Raw genomic sequence first — 11,222 nt, 5'->3', positions numbered from 1 at the left:
TAGAAAACAACGCAGCTCGGCGAAGCACCGTAGCAATGGGGCCTCACCCTTAGTAGAGTCAGAACCTCAGAATAAAGACTATTGTATAGTTATACATTAAAAAAACCGGTATCTACCGATGTTCATTGAAAACATGCTTATTGAGCATAGACTACTATTTTATTTTATGGCAACACTACAAATATCGACGAACAAATGAAATACGACAACGTCACGTTTGGATTAGTTTGATTGAACTTTGAAGAAGAGAAGCTTTCGGCATTTCAAAAAACTAGTGAATCTTAGAATTTTCATTTTATTTAGTGATAAATATGGCAGATAACAAAAGGTAATTCATTTATATCCTGAGTTTTATAATTTAAGTAATCCGGTTTGCGTTGGTTCGGGAGTTCGAGCTCTAAATCAACTTTCGAAAATTGGCTTGTCATCATGTCCATTTTTCGGATTTGAAGAGAAACAGTAATATTTCTAGCCTTCTATTGAACCCCGTATAGGGTAACTATGGCCAATATTGATAGAATAGCATCAAAATTCGGTTATATTCTCGATCATGAAGATTCCTTTGTTAGCACCGACGCGTCTCGTCCATTGACTGATGATTGGGTGATGATTTTTGCAGCCCCGATGATCTCTCCACCGCGATCCTCCGTCGCAAGGACAGGCCCAACCGCCTCATCGTGGAGGAGGCCGTCAGCGACGACAACTCCGTCGTCGCCTTATCTCAGGTCAGTCACTTCAGAATTCTGATGTCCCCATTATTATACATGGCATCATCTTCACCTCCAGTTGACGATAACTAATCGGTATCTTTCAAATATAGGGTTTTTTAATTCCAATCAGAAAACATGACCAAATTTTATTCGTATAGGTTTATGACTAATGATTTTTTTATGAAATGTTAGGAAATAGGTAAGCTGTAGTGACTATCTTGATGGTGCTGCTCCAATTATGCCCATTGTTTACGTAAATTTTAGAGTTTTTACTTTATTTTGTGCTAGTCATCATAACCTAATACTAACAACTTTTCCTAACGCCATCTGTGGGATTTATCTTAAAACCATTGCTATGACTGTTATCAAGATAAAATTGTGTAAACCTGCTAGATGATTCTGTAAGAAATTCATATCCAATTTTCTACTATAAATCAATTATGACTTTGCATTCTGGTGTAAGAAAAAGAAAAAAAATGTTGACTCATCTGAACAATGACCCTACAAAAAAATTTGTGTTCAAAGAGTAGTCTCCCTGAGTGTCCCTGTGTGTATATCAGGTGAACCCTGGGCAGCGAGCAACTGACCAATGACATACTCAAGTCAGGGTCAGTAACTCAGGATATGACACCCACACTCAAAAAAGATTTCTTAAAACAAGCAATAAAAAATGCTTTTCAATGGTAATGTTTTTCTGCCACCACACAATCTGGTAATATAATAATTAATTCAATGGTGGATAGGAAGATCAACCAAAGCCACATAATGTTTTATAAATGAGGTTACACTTACACCTTATGCTAGGAAGAAAAACTTAAAGGAAAGTGAAAAATTATCAAACACTGAAAAAAGTATAAATTAGTGACAAATTCACAATGTATAAATTTTTATTCATTAATGAAAAAATATGCTGCTTATCTTCTTTTGCAACATCAAAATGAAGAATTATTATTACTTCTTTTGCTTGACTAACGTATCATGGTGCAGGCCAAAATGGAGCAGCTGCAGCTGTTCCGCGGAGACACAGTGCTGCTGAAGGGCAAGAGGCGGAAGGAGACGGTCTGCATCGTGCTGTCTGATGACAACTGCCCCGACGAGAAGATCCGCATGAACCGCGTCGTCCGGAACAACCTGCGAGTCCGCCTGTCAGACATTGTGTCCATCGCTCCTTGCCCCTCAGTCAAGTACGGCAAGAGAGTCCATATTCTGCCCATTGATGACTCCGTTGAGGGTTTGACTGGGTAAGAATTAGTTATATTTTTTGTTACTTTTAACAGAGATCTGCTATATCTAGCTGTATTATTTATTTTTACTCTAATATCCAGTTAAGATGTAAAGAAAAGGTGGTACCAGTCAAAGAATAAAAATCTTAATACTACATGTTTGCAAAAGAAAAACATGAAAATCGCTATTATAATGTTACACTGTTGGAAACCATTAAATCTCTTCAGATGAGCTTGCAATAGCGCTAGTCTCAAAACTTCAGTCAATCCTTGACAAACTGACAACTCACCTCTCCCCAACCCCCCACAGAAACCTGTTCGAGGTCTACCTGAAGCCGTACTTCATGGAGGCGTACCGGCCCATCCACCGCGACGACACGTTCATGGTGCGCGGCGGCATGCGCGCCGTCGAGTTCAAGGTGGTGGAGACCGACCCCTCGCCCTACTGCATCGTGGCCCCCGACACGGTGATTCATTGTGAGGGAGAGCCGATTAAGCGCGAGGTTTGTATTGTACTTCTTTGTTTAGTTGGTAACTTTTGTGGTCAGTGGTAGTATGTAGGACCACAAGCAGTGTTCAAAGTATTTCTTGTCTTCTGGGATCCTGTATTGTGACTCCCGACACGGTGATTTACTGTGAGGGAGAGCCGATTAAGCGCGAGGTTTGTGAATGTTTGGGAGTTTTCTTTATTTAAAAAGCAGTCCTGAAAGGTGTAGAAAAGGATAATGAACCTATTCTTTATAACCTATTTATCAAAGCCTAAGGTAAAAAATATATATACGAATAACTTTTTTTAGAAATACTTATGCAATAATAATATTTGCTCAATACACAAACCAATGCAATGCAGCGACCAGCGACTTATTAGAATTTCCGAAGCAGTAAATAAATACCTACCTATTAAATATCGTTATAAATGACTAACCTTGGAATAGTAGATATTCCACTGAGATCGGAATAATTTAACTTATTCATGATGGGAACAATCGTTTTTTTCCATCCACTTAGTTGAATACCAAAACGATATGACTTTTCCTAAGAGCGCAAAAGATTTCCAATGTTAAACGTCTTCAACTCAAAGAGTATTTTTTATTTTATTATTTTTGATGTATGATAAAATTTATTGCGTCTTTCCTAAAAATAAAATTTTGTAGGCTCTTATCAAAAATATACGGAGGAAGGTTTACAGCCATAATTAGGAAGGTTTACTGCTACAATCTATCAACCGCCAACTTTAATTTCTACTTTAATACTCTTCCAAAACTCATCCCCACCCTCCCAACAGGAAGAAGAGGAGGCTCTGAACGCAGTCGGCTACGACGACATAGGCGGGTGCCGCAAGCAGCTGGCGCAGATCAAGGAGATGGTGGAGCTGCCGCTGCGCCACCCCTCGCTGTTCAAGGCCATCGGGGTCAAGCCGCCGCGGGGGATACTGATGTACGGGCCCCCGGGGACGGGGAAGACCTTGATAGCTAGGGCTGTCGCTAATGAGACTGGTAAGTTTTATTACGTTACAAGTGTGGTAGTTTTATATCAGCCATAGACCAGCCCATAGTCGTCTACGGCTAGGCATAGGTCTATCCCTAGGAGCGCTACAACGCTCGGTCTTCATCCAGAATAGCCTCCTATGCTACTCTTGCATTGGTGGTCTCCATTCTAGGACTATAGCTAATGAGACTGGTATATGGTGTTGAGTTTATATAATTTCACCAGTAGTAGACCAGCCCATAGTTGTCTACTGCTGGACATAAGCCTCGTAAGTTGTCATCTTTCAAGGGACGCCACAAAACTCAGATGTCGGCCTTGCTCATAGAGCCACTAATGGTTATCTGACTGACGTAGTTAGTCCAGTGGACCGGAGGGCGTTCAAAAGCATATAATCACAGGGCAAATTAGTAATTTAAAAAAAGTATGAGTTTTTAGTGCACTTCCTGGCAAATTGCAAGTAATAAATAAAAATACTTAAAAGATTTGGTTTGTGGCGGATTTGATGATTACCACCACCATAAACTTGGTCATCGAGCCTTTATCATCACTACAGCCATTACAAGCTCGCCACTGCACATCAATTTCTTTCTACACAACCATCTATCCTAGCTCCATAACTGCCACACACACTTACCCTACTCCTTTGCTTCCAGGCGCATTCTTCTTCCTCATCAACGGCCCCGAGATCATGTCGAAACTCGCCGGTGAATCGGAGTCGAACCTGCGCAAGGCTTTCGAGGAGGCGGACAAGAACTCTCCGGCCATCATCTTCATCGACGAGCTCGACGCCATCGCGCCCAAGCGGGAGAAGACGCACGGGGAGGTGGAGCGCAGGATTGTGTCGCAGCTGTTGACGCTTATGGACGGTATGTTGGTGGAAATATTCCCTCTTATTGTACAACGTATACTGCATTTATTCTTACTTGGCACAAAAGTTAAACAATCTTTGTGCGTATTAATAGAAATATTATTAAACTACAGCTAAAATTAGGTTTAATTACGAAATTAAAAATTTTTGCTACTTGGTATTTTATTAGTTTTGATGTTTTATTTTAAAGCCAAGATAATTTAAAATAAGAAGACACACCAAGATTGTTTATCCTTTGTGCCAAGTAAGAGTGCATGCAGTATAGACTGAATATAGTTCTGGTTTGAAACGGGATATGACTATTGACTACTCATATACCTACTGTAACAAATCAACCAGAACTATTTTGGTCTATGTTTTTAGGTTTTTGGAAATTGAGGTAAGTACCAAGCCTAGTCCGGGGAGGAATCATCGTGAGGAAAGCTGCCATCTAAATATTGAATAAAATAATTATGTGAGCTCGTCAAACTTTAATGGACAGGCGTGATGGATAATTGCAAAATTGACGTATATAATTTTTAACACCTTATCTTCCCTCCGTCCAGGCATGAAGAAGTCTTCCCACGTGATCGTGATGGCGGCGACGAACCGGCCCAACTCGATCGACGCGGCGCTCCGTCGGTTCGGCCGCTTCGACCGCGAGATCGACATCGGCATCCCCGACGCCACCGGCCGCCTCGAGATCCTGCGCATCCATACTAAGAACATGAAGCTGGGCGATGACGTCGATCTGGAGCAGGTTAGTGTCTTTAGCTTTCTGGATGAGCGCAGTGGACGAACTAAATGCAGGCAACAGTTCTATATTGACTATGACATTATATCAACAGCTAATTGAGTACTTTTTGTGTGTACAAATAGACTTGTGGCCATGTACCTTTGTAACAGACTGATCGACTGATATAAAAGCATTTTATTTTTGCTGTTGGTGAACCTCTCGGTTTAAACCATATTTAATTAATTAAATCATAAGTAATTTTCTGTATTCGACGAAATTTACCGAGCTTTTATCTACCTATTAGTCAACATCCATAATAGTCATATCATTACTCATATATATCTTTACTACGTAACAATTCTCACCGTGGTCTCTCCTAATATCAACAATAAAACTTAAAATCCATCTTCAATTCACACCGTCAGATCGCGGCGGAGTCGCACGGGCACGTGGGCGCGGACCTGGCCTCCCTCTGCTCGGAGGCGGCCCTGCAGCAGATCCGCGAGAAGATGGACCTCATCGACCTCGAGGACGACCAGATCGATGCTGAAGTGTTGAACTCGCTCGCCGTGTCGATGGACAACTTTAGAGTGAGTTGCTGTTTTTGTGTATTATCATTGTCGATTAGCGGTCATCATGGTTCAAATATTAGTCGAATGACAAAGGGTGGCCACACCCTATGTTTTGACTAATCACACACCCTATATTAACTGACTTATCTTTTTACAACGATGACAATTCCTATGAGACTCTTCCTAGAAAGGACACAATACTGGGCCTTACTCATCCAACTACTATTGTTAGCTGTCTAAGGAAGTAATAGCAAGCTCCAATCATCCTCTCTGATGACTTGCCTCTTGCATATTATGTCCAAAATATAGCAATAAGCCCAATCTTAGGCTATTATTTAGCATTGCCACCTCAATGGAGTACACCAAAACGTCACTATATCTAACACCCCCGCTCCCCAGTACGCGATGACCAAGTCCTCCCCATCCGCCCTGCGCGAGACCGTCGTCGAAGTCCCGAACGTCTCCTGGACGGACATTGGCGGGCTGCAGTCCGTGAAGCGCGAGCTGCAGGAGCTGGTGCAGTACCCGGTGGAGCACCCGGACAAGTTCCTCAAGTTCGGCATGCAGCCCAGCCGCGGCGTGCTGTTCTACGGACCGCCTGGATGCGGTGAGTTGAAATAAAAATAAGATATGTATGTCGAGCAACGGGCAGCAGGCTTATTATACTAAGACCTTTTTTACAATAGTGTACTAATTATTTAACACCTCACAGTAAAAGTGATATTGGTTGTGGTGTGAGCGATGGAAAACATACTTCTCTCGCGAATTCCGCCCTGCTGGTGGTGATAGTATCAACATTTCCTCTCTAGAATAAATATCTGGTACCAACATATTAGGGCGCCGCGCTTGAATAATTCATAAAGTTTTACGACGTATTCAGATTACTAACCCTACCTTTCCTGTTCCCCAGGTAAGACGCTGCTGGCCAAGGCTATCGCCAACGAGTGCCAGGCCAACTTCATCTCGGTGAAGGGGCCCGAGCTGCTCACCATGTGGTTCGGAGAGTCCGAGGCCAACGTGCGAGACATCTTCGACAAGGTAAGCTGTTGGCAGGTTACTGGATCTTGTGAAGATAAATGTGTGTGTTCACTGAAGTCTTGTGGCCTAAGCGGTAACTACAATGTAGGCATGTGCCGCTAATTTTATTTCTATGAGTGCAGTGCCGCGTTTATCGGACTTGAGTTGTAGTCGCCCTCTATTGGGGGCAGTTTTTATGTCCATGACTAAACAAGTAGTGTGTTTTGTTATTGTTCCATAGAACATAATATATTATTCTGGGGTCTTGATTGTTTCTGAGACATGGACATATTTTTCGTCTCTACTAGATGGCAAATAACATAGCACTGCGGCGATGAACACCTACCTCTAGGAGTTTTACTTACACCAAGTGTAGTGTTTATACTAATAACGAACCCATCTACACCTACCATACCACACTATTGGACTCCCAATTTATATTTTTATCTATGTTTAAATTAATGATTACCCCCTCCCCCCGCAGGCCAGGTCAGCGTCCCCGTGCGTGTTGTTCTTCGACGAGCTGGACTCGATCGCGAAGTCGCGCGGCGGCTCCGTGTCGGACGCGGGCGGCGCCGCGGACCGCGTCATCAACCAGATCCTGACTGAGATGGACGGCATGGGCGCCAAGAAGAACGTCTTCATTATTGGTATGTTGGTTTTTGCTTGTTGCATGTGCTTGGTTATAGGGTCGGCAAGGCCTTTACCCCCCCTGTTATCGAGGTTTTAGTAACTGTTAGTTGAGTAATCTATGGAAGTTTTGTGTCTAGCTACCAACCAAACTTAGCTTTTAAACTCGCCAAATAGTATGTTCTTGACCTATTTAATCAATATTCAGGGTGCTACTTTTTTACGACTTCATTCTAACTAATATTATAAATGCGAAAGTAACTGTGTCTGTCTGTCTGTCTGTCTGTTACTCTTTCACGCCAAAACTACTGAACGGATTTGAATGAAATTTGGTATACATACTGTCTAGACCCTGGGAAAGAACATAGGCTATTTTTTATCCCGGAATTCCCACGGGAAAACTTTTTAAGGCGAAGCGAAGCGCGCGGGAACAGCTAGTAGTTTATAGTTGCTCAGTCGAGTACATTCACTTTCAACGGAGCAACGCCACTACGATACTTACTACTACCAATATATTTCTGCAATGTAGCGATAATCGACAATAAAATGCGTTGCCCGTCGTTCGAAATGGTCTGTCTTAAGTTTTTTTGCTGTAGACTTGGAGAATTCCAATAAACGCATATCCCGCCATTAAATTGATTTGGTTCAGAATGTATTGTGTGTGCTTTTTACGAGCAACGCATTGAATTATAATGAACGCTCCAACCCACCAGGTGCGACCAACCGTCCGGACATCATCGACCCGGCGATCCTGCGGCCCGGGCGGCTGGACCAGCTGATCTACATCCCGCTGCCGGACGAGAAGTCGCGCGAGGCCATCCTGCGCGCCAACCTGCGCAAGTCGCCCATCGCCAAGGAGGTCGATCTCACTTACATCGCCAAGGTATATACAGGTTTTGGAAGTTATTATTGTTGGGACATTGACAAGTTCCTACCTGAGTGATCAGAAGTTGCTGAGGATCGTGATCGCTGGACCAAACATAAGGAGACCTTTGCCCATGAGAGGGACGCAAATTAGGTTCTTAATAAAAAGTGGCCCAAAGCTAAAGCTCTTACACATTGGCATATACATTGGCATTGTGTGCAATCAAATGAACTAATTCGTGACTAATATTCTGTAATAATTCCCCGCAGGTGACGCAAGGCTTCAGCGGTGCCGACCTGACGGAGATCTGCCAGCGCGCGTGCAAGCTCGCCATCCGCCAGGCCATCGAGGCGGACCTGTCGCGCGAGCGCCAGCGCCAGCAGACCACCAACGCCGTCATGGACGTTAGTTGCATTGCATTGTCTATTAGTGTATTGTAGCTAAGAACAGCACCAGTTTGCGTAATTATAAGGAGGCCTATCCTATATATCGTAGTGTATCTTGCGAAAGGTGGCTGGTAATGTTTGGATGCGGAAAGCTATATATCGCGTGCTTTGGGATAGGCCTACGTCTAGCAGTGGATTGCTATATGCTGAAGAAGAAGGAGGCCCAGTAGTCAGATTAAGAAATATAAATGGAGAGAAATGTAGGGAATATAATCATGGCTCTTCTGTGAAATGTCTCTTCTCTGAAAATCAATTTACTTACTGGTTGATAAAATTATGTTTACTTTCTGAGTATTCTGAGTAGCTAGCTAATTTTTGTAATGAAAGGTGCATATTATGATGTATTTAATCTATTTCCCCTTAAAAAAACACAACAATTACGTATCTGTCTCCCCCAGCTGGACGAGGAGGACCCGGTGCCGGAGATCTCGCGCGCGCACTTCGAGGAGGCGATGAAGTTCGCGCGCCGCTCCGTGTCCGACAACGACATCCGCAAGTACGAGATGTTCGCGCAGACGCTGCAGCAGAGCCGCGGATTTGGCACCAACTTCAGGTCAGTTGCGTGATGTTACGTAGCTTTTATACGCATCGATACTTACACAGATTTTACACAATAATCATAGCATCAGTTCAGATCACTATGATCAGAATGACGGGAGAATAAAATTACCATATTACTGGTTGACTGACTGATAGTCCATACCAGTGGCAAAACGAGGTGTGCGTGTCTCAAATTGTATCAAAGATGATAATGTAATGTAATTACAATTACACTTACAATGGACAACATTTCATTTTCTTTACCCTATATTTTTATTAGCTATTCGGAAAGTTTATAGAAAATTAGTGGACCCGTATTTTTTTATTTTGTATATACATTAATTTTTGCATGTTATTTTTAACTTTAAAGTTAATTATTTTAAAACCGGAAGTGACGACACATATTAGGCTCAATTTTTATTTTTGTCTATTGCCTGAGTCTCGAAAAAAAACATAAATGACACTGACAAGTGACATTTAAACTTTGTTTACATGCCAACCAACAAATGGGTCATTTTCAAATGACATTGATATTTCTGATGATGGAAAGTAGGTACTTATCATGTAAAAAAATAAGCAGAAGCATTTTTTCAGCTGTGTAGGCGGTGGCATGCTCTGGGACATATTATATAGAGGTCATCTCTTAATAATAAATAAAAAAATAGTCAGAAAGTGTCAGAACCGAATTAATAAAAATGACCCAAATAAACAACAACGTCACGATAAAACGTCAAATTCAATCAAAAATGAAAGTGACAGTTACTTTGTTTTTAAATCTATAGGCTTTGATTATCAAAATGCATCGCACCTGATGCATGACGTCATCAGCACTTTTTTACTATTTTATGATTTTCTCGAAAATGATACATCCAAAAAATACAAAAACATATTTTTTGTGGCCTTTAGAGCTAAATCTCGAAATGGTTTTCGATTTATAGCAGCTTTAGTTTTTTGAAATGTTGTCCATTGCATTTCGCAAGCCAAGCGATAAGCGCACTTACTTTGGATCTGGATAGCGACCGCTACCATATACATAGTATAGATTCAGTCCACCATTTTAGATCCGCGGCCTCACGTACGAGCTAGCGAACAAGAGATGTTGGCTGATGATGCAATTTTTTTCTTTACCTTCCATTCTAGAAGTGGAATCTATTACACCATGGTTGTTTTCAAACGATGTAAAATTAGCTTTTTACTCTAATTTCTACTTCTACTACCTGTGATGAAGCTTTCAACTAAGTTATATCGATATTTCAGATTCCCGTCGAGCGCGGCGGGCGGCACGGGCACGGGCACGTCGGGCGGCGACCAGCCCACGTTCCAAGAGGAGGCCGGCGACGACGACCTCTACAGCTAAACGCACTCGCGAGGGCGCGCCGCCATGCAGCCAACACGACAAACTGCCAACATGGCCGCCGCAAGGCTGCACCACACACACACAATGGCGGCTAGCTTGCCCGAGCAAACAGTTCTAGGACTGACTTACTTATTAAGAATTATAGGTACAGTTATAACGAGGACGGGTGTATTAGGATTCGGTATGTGGAAGATCTATAAAATGGCATATTTAACACTTTCAAAATTTTAAAACTTAAGGTTATCGCGCTTGTTGGGCGGCGCGCTTTATATGTATTCTATTTCGTGTAAGAACGTTTGATTCCTCACCAATCTATTTCGAATGATGTACATGTATTTATTTTGTATTTGTCAATCATTTACCGGCATTTTGTTCGTTCGATTGTGCTTATGTTTAGTTTAATGTACGTGAGTCTCGCTTGCGAGAGTATAAGATCATACAATATAGAGTAATTGTTACTGTATTTGCCGTGTGAGGTCGGTATCGCTTGTTTAGGATGCCACGACTGGGCACTAGATATTACACAACATTGCAGTGATTTTTAATAAAAGATTTTTATAGACCATCCCTGTGTATTATTTGTTTCGACATAATTCCTATGAAAATAAATACGCAAGTTGCTCCCGAAATCTCTGTATAGAAACATTACTCTAGCTCTAGACTCTAGAGTAGTCTAGAGGCACTAGGGTTTATGCAGCATTATTTTTAATTCTAGAGCTTTCGGGGGCAATTTGGGCAGCGAAAAAAACAGTATGAAAATGGCGACCCATCGTGGGAGTAATGAGTAGGTA

The 11,222-nt window shown here is 42.1% G+C and overlaps 1 protein-coding gene across 3 annotated transcripts; it reads left to right on the top strand.

The window, feature by feature from the left end:
• The first annotated feature begins 163 nt into the window (after window positions 1-163).
• On the top strand, window positions 164-10,996 carry LOC105391411 (transitional endoplasmic reticulum ATPase TER94). 3 transcript variants are annotated; one of them, XM_038106367.2, is made up of 15 exons: window positions 164-328; window positions 620-725; window positions 1,698-1,951; window positions 2,244-2,436; window positions 3,219-3,429; window positions 4,075-4,287; window positions 4,835-5,028; window positions 5,430-5,594; window positions 5,976-6,183; window positions 6,487-6,614; window positions 7,078-7,243; window positions 7,937-8,106; window positions 8,358-8,492; window positions 8,936-9,087; window positions 10,332-10,996. In XM_038106367.2, the coding sequence occupies exons 1-15, from the start codon at window positions 312-314 to the stop codon at window positions 10,429-10,431; spliced, it is 2,412 nt and encodes an 803-aa protein (XP_037962295.1). In that variant the 5' UTR covers window positions 164-311; the 3' UTR covers window positions 10,432-10,996. The 3 variants fall into 3 exon arrangements, with proteins under 3 accessions (XP_037962295.1, XP_037962294.1, XP_048483645.1); XM_038106366.2 differs by having other exon boundaries at window positions 8,933-9,087; XM_048627688.1 differs by lacking the exons at window positions 164-328; window positions 620-725; window positions 1,698-1,951; window positions 2,244-2,436 and adding an exon at window positions 2,554-2,594 and having other exon boundaries at window positions 8,933-9,087.
• The last annotated feature ends 226 nt before the right edge of the window (window positions 10,997-11,222 follow it).

Source organism: Plutella xylostella, chromosome 19, assembly GCF_932276165.1.
Source record: "Plutella xylostella chromosome 19, ilPluXylo3.1, whole genome shotgun sequence".
Classification (NCBI taxonomy): domain Eukaryota; kingdom Metazoa; phylum Arthropoda; class Insecta; order Lepidoptera; family Plutellidae; genus Plutella; species Plutella xylostella.
Note: the sequence above shows the minus strand (reverse complement) of the source record. Positions and strands in the feature narration are given on the sequence as shown.

Coding starts and splice junctions, on each gene's coding strand:
- LOC105391411 (XM_038106366.2), top strand. Junction 5,595..5,975: donor TGTCGATGGACAACTTTAGA/GTGAGTTGCTGT, acceptor CCCGCTCCCCAG/TACGCGATGACCAAGTCCTC. Junction 6,615..7,077: donor TGCGAGACATCTTCGACAAG/GTAAGCTGTTGG, acceptor CTCCCCCCGCAG/GCCAGGTCAGCGTCCCCGTG.